General features: G+C 37.8%; 1 protein-coding gene across 1 annotated transcript in view; it reads right to left on the reverse strand.

Annotated features, from left to right (window-relative positions):
- The window catches only part of MAST4 (microtubule associated serine/threonine kinase family member 4), a 279,151-nt gene that overhangs the window by 34,375 nt on the left and 224,232 nt on the right, over positions 1–20,544 (reverse strand). The window contains exons 10-15 of the mRNA XM_062513746.1: positions 17,281–17,438; positions 15,905–15,980; positions 14,264–14,473; positions 11,764–11,865; positions 7,026–7,158; positions 1,454–1,521 (exon numbers count right to left, since the gene is read on the reverse strand). Coding sequence (XP_062369730.1) covers positions 1,454–1,521; positions 7,026–7,158; positions 11,764–11,865; positions 14,264–14,473; positions 15,905–15,980; positions 17,281–17,438 — 747 coding nt within the window. The remainder of the gene's footprint in view (positions 1–1,453; positions 1,522–7,025; positions 7,159–11,763; positions 11,866–14,263; positions 14,474–15,904; positions 15,981–17,280; positions 17,439–20,544) is intronic.

Raw genomic sequence — 20,544 nt, forward strand, 5'->3', positions numbered from 1 at the left:
AATTACATAGTAGCTGATAGGGAGGATTTACTAAATTGTTCAGCCCACTTGTCTGCCAGTACAGGATTCTTCCCAATTGCTATTTATGACGATTGTGAGCATTTCCTGTACTTGAAAGTTACACTGCAGTGTACTGAAAGTTACACTTCCTGTCACTCCCCATGTATGTTTATTCCACATCTACATTTTGAGATGTTTCCAAATGTTCTCTTCACAGTTTTCTTTACTGACTTAATCATCTCTCCATTTACATTCCTTTATTACACCACATTACTCTTTCTGTATTTCTTCAGCATTTGCATAGCACAACTTCGCAATTTCAATTTCTCAAATAACACTAAGTCACTTTGCACCTCAGATTCAGTTAAGTACTTTGGCACTTCCCTTACGCCTTCTAGTTATTCTGTCTTGTCTTCAATTTGTCAGTGTCCTTCCACTAAATGCTGTTCAGGTCTAATACAGTATTTTAAATACAAAGGAATGAAAGCAGCAGAGTAAGAAACACCTTTTTGATTAATTACAGAATCTTTCGTAAGTGGCATTTTGCCAAATGTTAGAAAATATCCCAACATAACATGACATGTACCAGACAATGATGTCTTTTCAGTTAAGTATCAGAACAGGTCTAACAGATAATCCATGCCTGCTAACATTTGTAAATACTTGTTAAGTACCACTGAATTACCTAGACATCCCCTAAAACTGCTTGTTTTCACCATCCACTTGCACTGAAATCAAGACTAAATTGTTAGAACTTCATCTACTCTGTTGACTGAAATCCAAGATAGAAGAAGCAACTTTTAAAAGTAAGAATTTAAAATAATCACATTTAAGCCCACAATCAACATGTCCAATTTGCTTTTGTCATCTTGAGCAAGTATCTTAACAAAATATTAATGCAAGATACCCACTGATGAAGGCAAGTGTTTTTGAACATAGATTCAGAAGGATGATATACAACCTTACAAACTGTAAACGAACTTTTTCAATCTAGGCTATTTGCTAAGATATTAATTTCTCTATTGTGTCTTCACTAGATCAGTTCAGAATCTCTTAATTTGATCATTAGCTGCCTCTGTGAATGGACCGCTTTAAAATACTTTGTTTTATTAAACAGTTTACCAATACTTCTAAAAGAAAAAGAAATACATTGATATAATACAAAAAAAAGAAAGTGGTGGATTTTTTGGTAAAGTTACTGCCACATGGTAAGCACTCACTCTGTGGAAGATGAAGATACTGAGATATCTAGGAAAACAGGTAGAAAGCTTGGTTACACCTTTTGAAAGCCTTCTGCTTGAGGAGCGTCACAGAGTTAGTGTCAGTATTAACCAATATTTATTAAATCTGTTCACACATACTAGGAGAATACAGAATAGGCAGGGTTGGGGGAATACACCAGATTTTCCTTGTTCACATTCAGCAAAAGCAGTAATATAACAAGAAAGCTTACATTTATTGATTCATCTGCTTCCAGAGTTTCTGCTGTCCCACTGTCACAATTAGCTAGCTGAGCTATTTCTGAAAAGGAAAATCAAACACTTAATTTTAAACTGTGGAAAACACAAAACTAAATGAAGCACAGAAAACATCGTAAGTGACACCTTTCTGGAATACTTAATAGAAAATGGTGTCCTACTTGCAGCACCTGACAAATAACTTGCAGGGCATCTCCAAGCTTATATTAAAAAATCTACCCCGATAATGAGGACTTGCTTTTCAGTGCCTACATAAAAATCGTCCATTGAAGCAATGAAGACTAGCCATGAATCAATGAAGAGCAATACTGTTTTCACTGCAGAGACCCAGCATTTCCAAAAGCTGTGCGGAAACTGAGCACTAAGGGAAAGATAGCATTAATCTGCTAAAACACCTGAGCATCTCAGCCACTGAGGGGTTAACAGTAGGCCCATCCTTTTGGGCTTTTCCACAGTTAGAGCAAAAGCTTCTAGTTTAGACCTAAGATGGACTCTAAATAATTTAGTTATTCTACAAAGAAATGCTGATAAGCCTAGCAGAATAAGCTAAAATCTGTTTTCATGGAAGCTTTTATTAGAGAGTCACTAACACAGATGACTTCTCCGGGAAAGTAAGATTTTAGGAGCCTAAAACTTGATCTGATTGCTGCTACCAGTGTCAGCCTATGCTGCAGAGCTGCTAAGCCCAGTTTGTTCTTCAGGGTGGGTAGTAACCAAGAATTCATCTGGGTGAAAAGAGTTCGACACACCAGCTAGTCCTCAGCAAAAGACCTCAGCAAATATATACATATTTAATTATATCTCCTACATAGCCAAAGATGCAAATTTTATCACATTTATGTGCTGGGAATCAGAAATAAGACCACCAAAAATTTCCAAGATTCATTTTTATCTCAGAACTGTTATGACTATGAAATATAACTGAATATTCCCACAGAATATTTAAACTGCATTTTTCTGTATAAAAACAAGTGATTATTACAAGTGAAATGCTCCACAACACTTACAGCAATTTTTAAAAGCAAATTATCACACTGATATTTTTTTGTTGGAACAGCTAAAGATTTAAGGAGTAATTCTCATTTGTAACCACTATATAAACCAAAACATGTGGTAAATATAAGAAACAGAAGAAATCAGAATGTCACTACAAAAGCCAAACAGATCTTTCAAGTGTTAAAGAAGCTAAAAAACATTCCAAAAATTGAATCAATAAACAGTGAAAAATACTGCCACTAGAACCAACAAAATCTTAAAGAAAAAAAATTACATAGGCTGAACCTGAAGTGGATTTTCCAGTTAAAAGTCACAGTTTTGTGATCATGGGGGTTTTAGAATAGAAGTGTTGATGAAACATTTATTGTATAGGCAAGAACCAAGCTAGCTGAATTAATATACTTTGACAGGCTTCTCAACTGACATTACTTTCATAAATAGCAAATTAAAATAATCCTTTTTGAAACAAAACTTTTGCAAAATAATCATTATCTGAGAAATCCATATTATTTGAAAGTGGTAGTTACTAATGGGATGGAAACAAAAGTCAGCTTTCAAAAAAGGGAGCTATGGAACCATTTTACAAGGCCTGAAGAGATTTTCCAAACCCATTTAAATACCATTAAACATCTGTCCTTTTCCTTTCATTGATTTAAACTATATCTGAAGACTCATGATTCAAAAAGGTAAAGATAGTAATTTAAAAAACATGGGGAAAAATTTCTCCCCAGGGAACTCTTCAGAAATTCAGCCACCAGTCTCTGCTAAGTGATGAAACTGCTGTGGTATTGCTTTTAATACAGTATAAATTTATCTAGCATTATCTCCGAATAATACAAGCATCATTTCACCCAAAGAAAGGACACAACAGTTATGACTGCAAACAAAGGAAACAAGCAGAGAAAGGTCTAAAGTAGGATGCTTTTCCCTGCAGATGAAATAAAATCCCTTGAATGAACATATATGAACACTGAAGATATAAATTAACATCTTGGTTGAAAATACAATTCTATGTTACAGGATATGTAGTGCCATGGAGGTGCACTTTTTGGGTTTGGAAAACTTGATTCTGCTTTTTAAAAATTTTCTATTTTTACATAAAAGGGCTTTAAAGGTCTTGAGGATGATCTTCCCATAATATTTTTATAGTAATGAATACAGTGCTCCAAATAATTCTCTTTGTAAACCATTAATTCCAAGACACAAACCCACAGTGCCCTTCTTTTTTTTTTTTTTTTTTTTTGCTTAAGTCGCATCCCTATATACAGAGACACAAATTTGCATCAAAACCAGATCACTTAAGAAGTCATTGCACAGCGATTTATACTATTTATAAGTATTTCTTTTTTTGGAGTGGGGGAGGAAAGCAAAAACACAAATCAGATGGCCTAAATTACCTATTACAAATACTTACATATATTAATCTTTAAAACAAAACACTAAATAATTCAATTGCTCGGATCTCCAACTGAACCAAAATCAGTTATCCATATATCGTAAACCCCTCTGTGTTTACTGACAAACCACACAGGCTATTTTTTTCTTCAGAAAGAAAACCCAAACCCCAAAACTTCAATTATCATTTGAATGCTTCAAAGTTTGTTATATTCGTTGATACTCAGTTCATGAAATACAGTAAGATGCATTCTAGGTGAAGTATGCTCCCACAGAAGACTCACTTAGTTAAAGAAAGCAGTATTCTTTATATAGGCATTTGTTTCTAGACCTCTCTCACAATAAACTGTCCTAAAAAAAATTTAGTTGCTATTAAATTTGGGTAGTGACAGATTCTTGACTACTGCTGAGGAACACTTTTATCCAAGTGGGCAGGAAGAGCCAATGAGAAAGATAAGGTTCAACTGGCGGACAAGAGTCAATGACACAAAACTAGTTAACCCACCCTCCAAATTAAATCTTGCATATTTGATCAGTGAGGAACTTATGAACTGTCAGTTTAGGACAGACCAACAGCTCACCAAATCCAGACAACAATGCTTTATCTTGCAGAGAATTTCAATACTTCTTGATCTTTTCCAATACCAAAAAGAAAAATAGTATTTATGTGTATTTTCCCAATTTGTCTGACTTCCTTCGCTGCACTCCAACTATAAACAAAAAGCATCAAAGCTGTTGATCTGTATCTCAGGCAAAAAAATTATACTAAATTTTGATGAGGAAGTTCTGTGAAGATAGGAAGTGGACTAATAATGCACTTGACTTTCTTTAGACCTGTTAATATAACATTAATGCCATCTGTAACAATACTCAATCTAACTGAATTAGAACTAACCAAATTCCTGACAACAGGCAGTACTGAACTTCACAAACTGCTTTAGTTCAGCAAATGGGTTTTAACACACAATATACTACTTCTCTGATTTAATAACATGTGATCTTGCATCATGAAAACTGTCAAAAAAAAAAATGTTTATCATAGTTTTTTGCTATTTGCTATTATTTTGTGTTATCAAGCCCTCTCCTAGTCCTGGTTGACAACATGATAGACAAGCTAATGGGCACCAGCTGGGCTTATTTTCCCATTACAGCATTTCTGATAATTTCTTCCAAATTGCAGAGCTAGCACTGAACACAATGAACCAATTTCTATTTGTCACCAGTGACAGAACCTGGTCTCAGGGTGGCAAAGAAGATGATCTGGCTAGGACAGAGAAGTGATTTCAGATTTTTTCAATGCTGTCCTTAAAAGAACCACAGAATGCCTTGGGTTAGAAAGGACCTTGAAGATCATCTTGTTCTAAACCTTCCACCGTGGGCTGGGACACAGAATCACAGCATCAACTGAGTTGGAAGGGACTCAAAAGGATGATGAAGTCCAGCTCCTGGCCCTGCACAGGGCCACCCCCAAGAGTCACACATGCCTGAGAGCATTGTTCAATGCTTCTTCATCTCTGTCAGGCTGGTGCTGTGACTTCACTGGAGAGCCTGTTCCAGCGACCAACCACCCTCTGGGGGAAGAACCTTTTCCTAATATTCAACCTAAGCCTCTCCTGGCACACCTTCAGGCCATTCCTTCAGATCCTGTCACTGGTCACCAGAGAAGAGATCAGTACCTGCCCTCTGCTCTCCCTTGCGAGGAAGTTGCAGACGGCAATGAGGTCTCCCCTCAGTCTCCTCAAGGCTGAGCAAACCAAGTGATGGCTTCCCCTCAAGGCCCTTCAATATCTCTGTTGTCCCTCTTTGGATGCTTTCCAACAGTTTAAGGTTTTTATACTGCATTGCTGGACTGTCCCCAGCACTGGAGATGAGGCCACCACAGAGCAGAGCACAGCAGGACAATCCCCTCCCTTGCCTTGCTGGTGATGCTGTCCCTGGTGCCCCCCAGGACACAGGTGGCCCTCCTGGCTGCCAGGGCACTGCTGGCTCATGTTCAACCTGCCATGGACCAGAACCCCAGGTCCTTTCCATGGCACTGCTCTCCAGCCTCTCATTCCCCAGTTTGTCTGTACATCCAGGGTTGTCCTATCCCAGGGGCAGAATATGGCACTTTCTGCTGTTGAATTTCATATGGCTGATGATCGCCCAGCCCACAAACTTGTCAAAGGTCTCTCTGCAGAACCTCCCAGCCTGGGGGGAGTCAACAGCTCCTCCCAGTTTTGTACCATCTGTGACCTTTGTATCCCTTCCAGAACTGAACCCAATCATTTATGAAATGTTGAAGACCACAGAGCCTAAGGTGGAGCCCCGTGAACACCCCTAGGGACAGGTCCCCCTCCTGATGTCACCCCATTCACTGTCACCCCTTGTGTCTGACCCATGAGCCAGCTGCTCTCCCATCACACGATGTCCCAATCCAGCTGTGTGCTGGGCAGTTTGTGTACATTTGGACACTGTGAGAGACAGTACTGAAAACTTTAGTGAAATCCAAAAAGATCACATTAACTGGCTTCCCCTGATCAGCTAGGTGTGTTACCTTGTCACCCACCATTAGACCAGGCTGCTCAGAGCCTCATTCTGTCTGGTCTGAAACACTTCCACCACTTCTTTGGGCAATGTGTTCCAGTGTCTCACCACTCTCACAATAAAGAAAAATTCTGCAGTAACAATACTGCCACTGGAACCTAAGCTCTCACTACAAAAGCCCCAACATGGACTCAAATTACACAGAAAATTAATGGGATAGTCTTCTCAGAGACTCCATGATGAAGAAACCTGGGAGCACTGAGAAGCAAACAGCAGATCAACCAAGAGTCACCTATAACAGTGCTCAGATAACAGTCACCATCAAATTATCCAAGTAAATTTCAGCTAGAGCTGCAATGAGGAATCAGCATTGTCAGACTCAGAAAAGATGAGCGGTATCACTGACACAGTGTATTTGTGAATGACATTTGCAAAAAAAAATCCTATTCAGAAGAAATGGCCTTTTAAATGTGTTTGAGCTTGTGAGAGTACAGTGAAGGTCAGCAAACGCTTGTTCTGCTACCATCTTTACTTTGACCCTTTTCAGATACACACAGATTCTCAGAATGACAGAACACATTGAGAAAGAAGAACCTAGAAACCTGTAGCTATACCAGGAGATTCACTTACCTTCCAGAGGATCTTTATTTAAGCCCAGCTGGCTAATAATATATCGAGGGATGTCTGTTTTAATGCCTTGCCCCTCTTTAGCATGGCCTTCAGCTGCTTCCAACAGATAGTAAAATTCTTCAGGATCAAATTCCTAGAGGAAAAACAATCATCATCATTTTCTCTGTTGAAACTGGCTTCTTAGCGTCTAACATAAAAAGAATATCACTTCCTTTGCTTCTTCTAACTCCACATATATAGAATTTTCCTACTAAAAACAATACCCCTTTATTCTATTACTAGTAGTCTATTAATCTATTCTGATTCTTATACAGTATAACATGATGTAAACAATGGAATTGCATGTCATTATTTCAGAGCACAATTTTATATGAACAGTATGTTCTTTGCCCTCAAAACTTCACATGATGCTGAGTGAAATAACCTATAACCAACAAAAATAAGATTTCAAATAGAGAATAATATCTCCCTGTATGTGCTTGCTTATAAAAATCCACTACAACTATGTAAATATATTGCACTATACTTTTTACTTCTGAAGTATTAATTTCAAGTATTTCTAATCAATATATATGCAATATGTTTTATGGAAAATACAATTAAATAAATCACTAGCTTTAGAATGAAGATAAAACTGAAACTTGATTTTAAAAATCTGAGCTTCATTGATTCAATTGTTTCATACCCAGAAATGAAATATTTTTCTGTGGGAATTAACTATATTACAACTATCATTTACAACATACCAAAAAGGCAAGCCTCAACAAGGAACAAAGAGAATAGAAACTGAAAACTCTACATATTCCCAAGTCTATTGGAAATATATTAATTTCACTACCTTTATAGACTACAAAAAGAGAAATACCTTGAAAGGAGTGAGGAAGATTATTAAAACAATGTGGGTGGTATTTTTTAATACAGTTTAACTACTCTTTCTACTGGCATGAATTCATACCTAAACATCTGTTCATGATTACTGGATTCTTCAAGGTGTTTGTGCCTTCAGGTACAACCCTTAACAGAGTGATAGCCACTAGTCATTAATATAACAAAATAGACTTTTTCCTCAAGTAGGTCAGCTCTGTCATAAATACCTGTAGAAGCCAGGGAGACTGCTGAGATTGCTAATTTCCTGACTGTTTTGCAGCCAAACATAACTCCATGGCGTTTTAGACAACATGTTGAATCACAAGGGTCCTGTCCTATATCCCCAGGCTACTCAGGACTTGGAAAGTTGACATCCCAACCCAGAAGGCAGCTTGAGAAATTTGGTACCATGCTTCATTTTGGAAGCATCAGAACTGTTGCAGCTAACAGCAGAGCTCCAGCATGTCTGAATATAAAATATCTTTGGAATTTCCAGTCTTATGGAAACAATCTTAGTTTTACATGTGTCATGAAACAATTTTCAACGTGTACAATCCACTGCAAAGGTCTTAACCACAAACTCATTAACTACCCAAGCTGCCTTACTATAGCCCGAAGTTGCAGGATGCTGCACACCTGCCCAAAAACCTGAACCAGTAACTAGACAGTACATGCTATTTCAGTCTTACTCTCCTCATCTTACATGCTGTCCCCAGCTAACTCTCTCGTATGTTACTCCTTGGCACTAAAACAGCCAACAGCATGATGTTGTGTGCCAAGATTTCTATTTCTTTTGTCTTGAAAACATTATCATCTCCTGACCTGCTGCAGTGGCAGATACACAGCTTCTTCTCCACTTACTAACAAGACAAGCTAATTTCAAAACAGGTAATTTTAATCATATGAATGTGTGTATGTGGGGTGTGTGTGTGGGTGTGTGTACAGCTATCTAAACACACATATACATACACAGGTCCAAATAATGAGAAGCAGTGAATTTATTTTCTGCTCTTCACTTCCAGCTCTGCATTTCATTTTTCATGTACAAACAGAGAAAAATACTCAAATAATTTGCAGTAGATCTTACACATATGAAACCGTAAAACCTTTATTTCTATGATTATCAAGTAAACTAAAGTAAGATTTCACATGTTATGAACACCTGAGACAAGACCACCATCAGGAAACTGACAGTTTTACTGCTCGCTATCTGAAATGTCTGACAACCACAAGGCTGGATTAATTTCCTACAATTTTATGAACTTTTTTACAGAGGCTGAAGTTTTCCACACCTATTATCTACTTCAGATGTATATTATAAAATATCAGACAGTAATATTCGTAAGTTTCCAGAGAAATGCTACAGAAAAGATACTGTAAGTTTACAATTATGTATATGATCCAGGCTTAACATCTTCTTGCATGAAAAATGTATTGTTGTATGATCATAAGACTAAATTTGATCAAGCTACCTGTAGCTGTAGAAACATACGATGTAGAGTTGTTACAATCCAGTTTAAACCTTTTGAAAATCCTGTCTTAAGTGAGAACACTTGAAGCAAGCTGGGCTGGCTTTCCCTGCCATTGCTGCTCTCATACTCAACTGTGAGACACAGTCACATCTGACCTTTGCACCACTATTTTTCCACTCACTTCAGCATGCTCAGCAAAAGAAGGGGTGCACATTACTTGAAGGATAAGGCAGAGCAACTAGCCTAGGATAAAATCCCAGTGGCAAAAAGTGGGAACTCAGTGAACAGATATTTAGACTAGATCCCATTAAAACTTAGGGAGAATAAACTAATAGGCAAATAGACTACCAGGAGAGAACTTGAATTGGAACCACAGAACTATCATGGTTTGAAGAGACCTTTAAGATCATTCAGTACAACCATCCATACAGTACCATTACTGTAAATCCTAAACCACTGAAGTATCACCCAGCACGAGAACCAAACACCTCTTAAACACCTCCAGGAAACTCCATCACCTCCCTGGGCAACCTATTCCAATGCCTGACTACTCTAAGAGGAGAAAAAAAAAAAAATTCAATTATGCAATCTGAATCTCCCCTGTCTCAATTTAAGGCTATTTCCTGTAGTCCTGCAGGCACCGTAGGAGAGACCAGCTCCCACCTGGCACCTTCCTTTGAGGGAGCTCAAAGAGCAGTAAGGTGCCTCATGAGCCTCCTCTTCTTGAGACTGAACAAACCCAGCTCCCTCAGTCGCCCCTGGATACATTGTCTAGACTCTTCATGAGTCTTGCTACCCTTCACTTGACACACTCCAGCACCTCAATTAGAAAGAAAGCTAATACAGAATGGTGATGCTGGGAGCAAGGGTTGATGGGAGAAAGCTACCATGCCTGTAATGGAAGGATGTAAAGTATTATTAAGAAGTCTTCGTCTGACTGCCTACAAGATGCATTTAAGAGCATTTCTGGATGTGTGTAATAGAGAAGGATGCAAACCAGAGAGGGAAAAAACAAGGATATGAGAAACTGGATGATGTGAAGAAACATAAACCTTGTAAATAAAGCAGGGAACAACACACTAGACATGGAATTAACTTCTCAGGAAGATGAAGTAAAACAAGTGTGGATTCAATGGCAAAAATGGGACATGCTAAGGTGTTCTCTTTAAACCCTTCCTTTGTGCTTGTTTGTTTTTTTGTTGTTGTTGCTTTTTTTGGTGTTTTTTTTAACATCTCTTTTATGCTGATCCAGAGCACGTATCTTATTTTTACACTCCTTCTGAACTGCAAATAATGAACAAAAAGGCAACTAGCAACACTGAGACTCAATGTTTCCAAAACAAAATAGAGGAAGCTCCCAAAATGCCCATGGCTGAACAAGCCAGGGTGTGGATTAACTGTGCCACAGATGAAGGGACACAGCACAGAGCCAAAATCAGGTTGAAAAAATTTACTAGCTCAGATTCAGTGCGACGCAACTGCAGTTATGACAATTTCAGGCATCACTTGAGTCTAGCAGCAGGCTGGCTTCCACATAAGCCCTGCCAGCTTCAAATAGCTGTATGCAGCATCAACACTGATCTTAGTATTGGCAAGCAGAGGGGCTCAAAGTCAGCTCAGGCTGCTTGCCAGGCCTTTTGGAATCAGGCTGGCTCTGGCAAGGTATTTGGGTGTCTACACCATCCTCCTGTGTACACTGTGTTCTGCTAGTGTTTATTAGCTCAACTGAACAACTGAAGCACACTGGCTCTGTGCGTAGGAGCAACTTACCACACCTGAGCCATCCCAGCACCCATAGCATGGGCAAGAAACGCAGAAACACACCCACACGGCTCGCACAAACTAACCCAGTCTCGCAAAGTCGCTGCTATGCTCACGCGTAAGTAAATCAACTCTTCTGCTCCCCAGTATAACAGCAACTACCCAGGTATCCAGACAGCCTGATCCCCCTTCTGCTCTTACCACCAGATAAGGTACTGCAGAGCTGACCTCAAGATGTTTATAGTTCTGGCATCTGTTGAGTGCAACTAAATTATGAAACTGTTAAGAAATAAGAAAACCACCAAGCAATTACAATTCTGGAACAGTCATCCCAAGAAATGGAGAAGTCTAACAAAACAACAGGAAAAGCCAACTGGTTTTAAACAGCAGCTTCCTCAGTTGATGAAAAGGATTCCATACCTTAGTATCCACAATGGCAAGGAACCAAACAAAACTGCAGGAGGATCCTGACAGTATACTCTATCAAATAACAGAAGTGGAAAGGGTCCCACTAACAGTGAAGCCCTACACTGTTTGACATGTTCCAAAAGTCAGTTGTGAAGAGCCTTGAACACCAAATCATAGAACTGCCTACACTACTAAGTGAAAAACACTACTCATAGTAAGCATGACCTTACCAGGCATTCCAGTAAGCGAGCAGGACGAGCAATAACTATCAGGATTTTTCGAACAAGTTGTTTAATAAATGCCATTTCTCCACTCTCTGATCGCTCTTGCGCCTAAAAGATAAAAATAAAGTCATATTAAACCAAATCATATTCAGTGCGCTGCTCAGGAAAGCATGCATGATACTTAGGACACCCCTAGGGTTTGAAGCGTGTACTTGATACAAAGGGCACATCAATTTCAAGATGCCACCAGAGATAATAAAGATCTGTGCAACACTGTAACTTCTGTTCCAATAATCCCCGTTTTAAAACTCCAACACTGTAACAATAAATGTGCCTTCAGCAGACAAACAGCTATTTTTTTTGTTTCTTAAGCTTACACAGTACTACAACCACCAGTTTTGCAAGCAGATACAGATAAATACAGCAACAGATACATGATCAACACAGATCAATACATGCAGGTTGTGCTTCAATTGTTAACAATGTTAAGCCAAAGTGAAAATTAACATAATTAACAGTAAGAGATATAAGCAACATCCATCCCAAATTCATACTCTTTTGATCAGTCACAGGAAAATGATGATTTTTATGTAGATATACATACAAAAACCTATATTTGCAGACAGGCTTCATCTAAAGGTACATGTAGAAAGGATTACAATGAAAAAATTGAGTTCCACAAAGATTACAAAAGAGAGGGGGAAGTGCTAGAGAAGAATATATATAGAAAAGATACTTCTGGAAGGTTTGATGACATCTACACAATGGTCTGAGCTGCATTTCAAGTTTCTTTTGAATGTTCCCCACTAATAACAAACTACATTATTTAAAGATGCTAGTGAATGCAAAGAAACTGAGTAATTCTCCTTCTGATTAGAATGTACTAATAGCCCTTCTCTCAAATATCAAAGCATTTCCTTGTTCTGAACAGTAGAACTCACAGACTCAAGTTTCTCAGCATCTCTTGCTTATTCAAAACCATGAAGAAAATAAGGAAACTAACACTTAAAAACTATTGCTATGGGAGAATAAGTACTTTTCCTATAACACATTACATTTTTGAAAAAAAAACTCCATGAAAATAGGAAGCTATGCATATAGCTCTTAATGTTCTTAAGTACCACAACTGTAAAAATCACCAAATTTGTGGAGTTTAAAAAAGGAAAAAATAGAAAACAGCACAAATATTATCTAGCAATCTGCAACAGGTTTCAGAAGAACTTTAACTGGACAGAAGCATAATTCTGAACACTATCAACTTAGCCCAGATAAACCTATTCTGTAAACAAACACCTGCCTATTTTAACCACCAACAAAATTTAAAGCATCTTCATGGAGTTTATTGAACACTCAGGTGTCTAAGCAAACAAATTATTCAAAACATATTACATTTAAGGGGAATGAAGAAGGAAAGTATTCAGGTCCACTTGACCTTAGAATTCTAAAAATTCTGGCTGAACCAAGCTGCTTCAACCTCAAGGGAGTCTTCACCAAGTTAAAATAACTGCACAATGCCAAGGAGTAGCAGGAAATACAGCTTTATACTGAAGACTGCAGCTGGGAATTGACAACAAATGAAGCACAACTAAGTGCCCCTAACAAAGCTGTACAAAGAACATGTTTTCATACTGTCACATCATGCTATTTGCAAGAAGCAAGCAGTGGACTCAAAAGTTAAGTGTGACTTATTTAATGTATAATGCATTTACAGAACAGAAATCTTATTCATAATAAAGAATAAGCATTATAGAATATGACAAAATGAGTGGCTTTATGATTTTTAAACAATGCATTGCTTTATACGCAGATAGAAGAATAATATGCTGGCATGTTTTTAGCAGGTTTTCAGAGACGTGTTAGTGAACACATTCTAAACTCAATGTGTAGCCATTTTAAGGTACACTACATGTGGCATTAATTCTTTTGAAAACGATACACTAATAAACTACAGCGACTTATGTAACAGAACATTTGTCAAATTTCAAGTTCTTAATTAATTTAGCTGATTATTCAATGAAATCTTCAACACATTTAGAAAAGACATTATTTCTGTTAGTCAACATTTCAGCTATGAGAGGAATGTTATGAATAATTAAATAATAAATAATCTCTCACTAATGGAAACCCAAAGTTTGCTGTCTGCTTTCTCAACACAGTGGGGTTGTTAAAAGGTAGTTGTGTATGTTACCTCAGTTATTTAAAGTGAATGGAACAACCAGCCCTGTCTGGGGTTTATCCACACACTTCTGTAAGCAATCTACAGCTTGCACTGCAGGACGTAGTACTGCTGATTCCAAAATCTTTACAACCCATCTATTCCAGAACAACATGCTACGGTGCCTTACAGCTTTTGTAGGAGTCATTATGTAGACTGTGTATCTTATATATACCCCTTTGACAATTACTTGAGTAAACAGTCGTAATTCAAGACAACATTCAAGAAAACTCAGGCGAACAGATTTAAAAAAATTTTCAGGCAAACACAGAGCAGTCTCATGGCTCATACCTCCTGTAGCAATTTGTCTAATTTCTGCTGTAATTCAAGGAAGTATCGTGATGTGATGAGGCCCTGGTGAGATTTATCCAAACAATCTCGAGCCAGTTCTGTGATCTGATGGTGGGTAAAACTGAGCACTCCATCTGCCAGAGGAAGGATGTTCTCTGGAGAATGATTTGTTATAATGTCCTGAAGCCTCTCTTCCATCTGAGCTGTGGCCTGTAGAAAAGTAGTTTTTCAACACATTATATCATCTCTACATTAAACTAACAGCCTTGAAGTTATTTCTGACTCTAGAACATTTCTGTACTGCCTCAGAATTTACCTAGCTGGAATGCATGCAAGGACTAAAGCTAAAAGGCAAGTACACAAAAGCAAAGTGACAGATGACATATCCCCACACCACCAGTACAGAAAAGCAACAGCCTTACTGTTCTACTACACAGCTCCCCCACTTTGTCCCCCACTGGTGAATAACTGTGCACTAATCTTGTCATAATCACTAACAGAACTAAAAAGCTTTTAAGTCAAAACCAAAGTGGAAATATATAAAAATTAAAAAGAGAACTCAGAGGGGTCTGCTTTGTTCTGCTAAAACTGCAGACATTACACAGCAGAATACAGTCATTACTTTCACAAAGGTTATTCCATAAAAATACTTCACTGAGCAGAGTTTGAATGAGACTCATTTCACTAATTAAAAGCATCACAGGCTCACAGGTCCTGCCAAACGTGTCTGTAGGCTCCCAGATGCATTTGTTTTACAGAACCAGCTGTCTGGTTCTCACAGAACTGCAGATGCTGTAAAAAAACCCTTGAAGATATTATTATTATTAAACAGCAATCCCACATATCTTAGTCCATATCCCAAACACTGAGTGAGCTCTTCACATTTCACATTGTTGCTCAATTACTCTGCAAATCTTGACAAAACTTTCTTCATATTTATATGGAAATGCAAAAGAAATTCTCCCTTTTAAATTCACATTTTAGGAATAGTACCTTGTTTTATTTTCCAGGGGTAACCAAAATCCTAGGAGCAACCAAGAGCATATTGCTACAAGCTGTGCACACACACCTGCACCTAGGAACCCATCTTTGTCTCAAGATCTCTGGACAGAAGAGCAGAATGTCCTCCTATCTCACAGTTAAACCCCCACATCTGTGTACTGATCTCATTAAGTGCATTAAACCAGCGCATATAATACAAATACATGTATGTAGAATATACAGCAAGTGTTTGAGAAAATAAAGAAATGGCATTAACTGAAGGAATCTGCTGGTGTATCACAGCAGATGCTTCTCAAGACTTAGCACAGGAAACTGGTTTTGATTTACTAATGCAGTATGCATTTACCCCAAGTACACACCACCTATTGAAGTCCAATATATCATCAGATTCCAATCAGCAGAATATATTACCAGCATGATTCATTTCAAAACCAGTTTGGCAGCACTGCCAAATGAGTGTCCAGTTCTCAGCCAGAGTTTTCTTTATTGTGATTTTATCGTTACAGTAAGAGCTCAGTGATGCTTTATGGAAGCCGTTACAGGGCTGGCTCATTACTTCCCATAACAAAAGCAGCACTTACTTAGAACCTATGTTGCCTATCAATTTAGATACTGGGTATCTTAAATATAATTCATTACCTTTGGGAACCTTTCTTTGTAGACATGGTTCATCATAATTATTTCATTGTCACAGCAAGCAGGAGAACGTCCAGGGCTGCAAGCAAAGCAAATTATCCCTTTACATTTGTCCCAGCATGAACTACATACAGTTAGTTGTTATATGTTTTGTATTATTTATCTGCAACAAAAAGTCAGCACAGACTTCACTGGAAAGGTATAGTCTGCAATCAATGGTTCACTTGGTTCCTTTCTGCTATTTCTGTTCAAGTCCTCATGATTATTTAATGTATTTGACAACTAACTGCTAACCATGTTATTCTCCTAGTTTGTACCTATATTTCAAGGTAGATGAAGCCTTGTGAACATTATCTTTTTCTCAGAAGGGCAACAGAGATCTAGTTAACTAGTCTTATACCTGTACCTTTGAAAATTAGATACGATCAAAACAGCAAGTTCTGTCCAAAAACTCTGGTAGCTGCAAGTGAAAAAGTACAAAATGAGTTTGTTCAAGTTTTATTTGTTTTTCTAAATGGATAATCTGAAAAAAAGGATCTTTTGGGAAAAAAATATATTTTTTAAAAACCAATCTGCTTTCAATCTGACCAGCAGATAAAGGCATTAACTTCCTACAAATAATGTCATATATATGCATACGTTGAACAAAGCTGGAGCACTGTGCCCTAAAAAAAGCACAAGACGTTGAGGAAAAGAATTTATAAAAAGTACCCATAAACTTCACAAACCTACAAAATACTTGTTGCTATCATGAGCCTCACTGTCCACTACAAAGCCCTTTTAAAAAATCTCAACACAGATTTCCTGTGTTGGTGATTCTGGCCCATTTAATCTGTCTAGAAGGTGTGGTATACTGCAAATGTTCCTGCTCACAGCAGGGGGGTTGAAAAGAGATGACCTCTAAGGTCCCTTCCAACTTAAATAATTCTGTGAATCTAAACCTGGTTTCTGGTATTCTTAAAGGTCAAAACTGAACACTAAACTTCGTCACAAGATATCACAACAAAGGATTCTTGAACTGATAGAGTCAGTCTGTTACAGACAATCACAGGCTACTACTGAGGTCAGAGCAGGTACATAGATTCAGAAAGGGAATACTGCAATTAGGTCATTAATGACTAGGTCATCAAGACAGTCTCTGTAGGTTAGCTGCCTTCACATAAAGACCTATCTCAACAATATTTACCACTGAAGTAAGTCATGACCAAAACCAGAGCAATTTAAGGATTTAAAGTATTTAAAGGACTATTGTTCATTCAGCCACAGTTACATATATATTTCAGCCATTTCAACAACACATTCCCAGTGCAAAAAACCATGATGGTTCCTGCAATATGTGAATTTAGATCCAACCCCTGTTTTCAGATACACAAACTCACCTGAGACTTCGGGACCGAGGGCGCATTGCAGTGGTCCTGCACCTGTTATCACTGGCAATGCTCTCAGTGGTACAGAAATGTTTAGACAAAAAATGCAGTTCATCAGGTGTTGGTTGGTATGGTAGCTGGTGTAGCTTCTCTTGGGATGAGCAGGATGACTGCAAGAGCACAAGAAAACACAAACCTCCATCAGAGTGAAAAAATAAACATTTTCAAGACCATACTTGGTGTTCATGAATAAAATAATTTATGGTAAAAATTATAGTTACTGTTTCTCACACCTGACTATTAAAAATAAACAAGAATTTAAATAATTTTAGAAAGAAATTTAAACAATTTTCAATTTAAAAGAAAATAAATAGTAACTCTCAAACTCAAGAGTATGGAGTAAATAAGAAAAAAAAAACATTTCAGCTCCAGAAGACAATTGCATTTCAAAAATTTAAATTTCCTAAGGCAAAGGTGTTGTCAGTGATTATAGGAACATTTAAAATGGAGTCTGCTGAAAATTAATTATTGGAATAGGACAGCCTAAGTATGGTCACTGTAAAGAACAACTTATTGTCACAATGCCAAATCTTCAAAATAAAGGTACTTCACTATCCATATTTAAGACATTACTAATGCTCTTAAAAATAAAATTAAATACTACCTAAAACCTTGCGGAAAAAAATAATATGCTAATATCTTATGAAAAATTCTGCATTGAAAATAAAGTGAGAAAACTCAATACATTTATCAAGACCAGTTATATGGCTGGCAAAAAGTGAAAGGAATTATACTAAAACCACCTACTTAGTATAAAACTAGAAGAACAGTAGATAAGAAAATGGGAAGTGCTACACCACAACAACCACCCTTGCAACATTTTATGTATGGAGCTGCATTACATAAGCAGTGCAAGCGACCATACTACCGTATTTTTCAGGTCTTTATGCAGCTCTACCTGAGACATACTAGATGCCTGAAGGTAGAACTTTGAACTTTTCTTTGAACTTGGATCTGGTACCCTTTTTAAAGAACACATACACAGTTCAAATCATTAACAACCAGCCTTGCTAATGGTTGGATGTGGAGTGACAAACTAAGAGAAATGCTCTACTGTTCCTGGTACTAAAACCAGTTCCCCAAGTTAGCTGACTCCTAAATACTCTTTTACAACTGCACAAAGCTGCTTAATACCATGCAGACATTCCCTACATTTTACCTGCCAAAGGGAAGAAGTTCAAAAACTTGGATACTTTCTGGAGCCCTTCAGTCTCCAGCTGGATTTCTCAATAAAATCAATTTTTTCTGTGTATCAATTTACATGTGCCCATTACTGCTTATCTGACCTATCATATTGAACACCAAGGCCCCTAGCTGGGTGCTCTTTTAATGGAGGCAAACACAGTAAAGAGTTTCTTTGTTACATCATTTCTAGCGAGGGAAATCAATAAACTTTTGTACAAATATTGCCCCTGCAATGCTTAGGTCAGTAGATAATAGCCAGGCTGGTAACCACAGAAACTAGTAAGTCTTTTTCATCTCCTGTCAACTTGTGTGGTAAAGGCTAATATCCCCAACTTTTGGAAGCAAAAGAAAAGCCTTCTTATCACACCAGATCTCATTAAGTCATCTCCTAAAAGCAAAAAAGAAGAAAACCCACTGGCAGAAAAGGCTAAGAAGGACTGGTCTACATGGGAATGCTGTATCGCATTAGAACAAGCTGAAGTTTGCAAAACCCTGTCACCTTGCTCTGCTGCCGGCTAAGAGGCATGCACACCAAGAATTTACCACAGCTCATATGATAGGTAGTAACTTGTTCAGTTACAGTAACTCATGTATGGAATCCTGCCTTAGCACATTACCATGCATAAATCAGCATACAGCATAGGTAAGGTAAATTCTTTCTTATCTCACACTATAGCAGCTAGTTGCAGTTAACCTCACAACGTATCTTCCAGAGCAATGCTGTGTAAAATAAAAGATACTCTAGCACAGGAGAATTTCCCAATACAGAGCATCACAGGTGGCTATTCCTCAAAAACATTCTCTACCTCTTTGGTTTCAGGGAATTACGGGAAGATCAGTGGGAAAATAACTCATATTACACTTCTCATATAAAGTGTCACAGAGCTTAGATCCTACACAACTAAACTGAGGATCTATGCTAAGCATCCTCAGTTGTATCAAGACCATCACAGGCACAAAGCACTTTTTTTTGAGACCTAAATTCTGATTTCAGTACAAATCCAAATTCTGACAGCAAAATTCTTTAACAAAATAGTTTTCCAGGCATTCTAAAATTAATGCTCCAAAAATCACACAAGAGTTAAGACACTTTCAAGATGTTAAAACCGTAGGAAGAGCACAAACAGAGAAATGAGGTGGAGAAGAAGGCATGGACTGTAGAGCAGGTGGGAATCAAGACTTCCAAAGACCCCTGAAGCCCTCTGACTCACTTCCACAAGTACTTGGAAGAATGGACTGTGGGTGATAACTAATTCGCATGGAAAAAGTGACAAACCCACCTTCAGAATGGCAACAGCTTCTCTACAAAATGGTACCCCCCTCACAAGCCTCAGGCACTCCCAGATAACCCCATATAACCCAGCAGCTGGATTAATGCTGGAACCAGGACTGGTGATTTCTTCCTCCCCCCTCCTCCCCTCTCTTTTTTTCTTTCCTTCTCACCCCACCCATTTTTACAAAACCCACTGATATGTGCTTATATAGCAGGTCAGAGACTAATATACCATCATCTATGCCAAGTGTGTAATTTACAAATCAAACTTAGTGATTTTTTGTGGATCATCTGACTTCTGTCATTTCTTTCGACCACAAGTATTTACCAATCTTGGGCACTCCCCTACTCTTAAGAGTGGGATAACATAGATATTTATGGCATGAATTCTCTACTGCTGCTTCTTCAACCAAATTAAAATGTATTTATTGGAAAAAACAGGTTTATTTCCACAAGTAAAAAATTGCTTACTCAATGGTAGGGAAGACATAAATATTTTATTATTTATACATCCTAGTCAGAAATAATCATGGGATAAGTCAGCAATGATCTATTGCAGAGGTTAAGACATCTGGACTTAGATCATAAATCCACAGTCCATATAAATCCATAAATATGGACAACATATGCAAATAGCACATGAAACTTCTCCACATTCCAGGATGCCTACAGAAGCTAGTGAACTTAAGTGGGAAAAAAGTATATGAATTAGAATTACCATTTTAAAATTGAAGATGTCAAAAGAAATTAATATGGAC

Source organism: Cinclus cinclus, chromosome Z (genome assembly GCF_963662255.1).
Source record: "Cinclus cinclus chromosome Z, bCinCin1.1, whole genome shotgun sequence".
In the NCBI taxonomy this organism is placed as follows: Eukaryota; Metazoa; Chordata; class Aves; order Passeriformes; family Cinclidae; genus Cinclus; species Cinclus cinclus.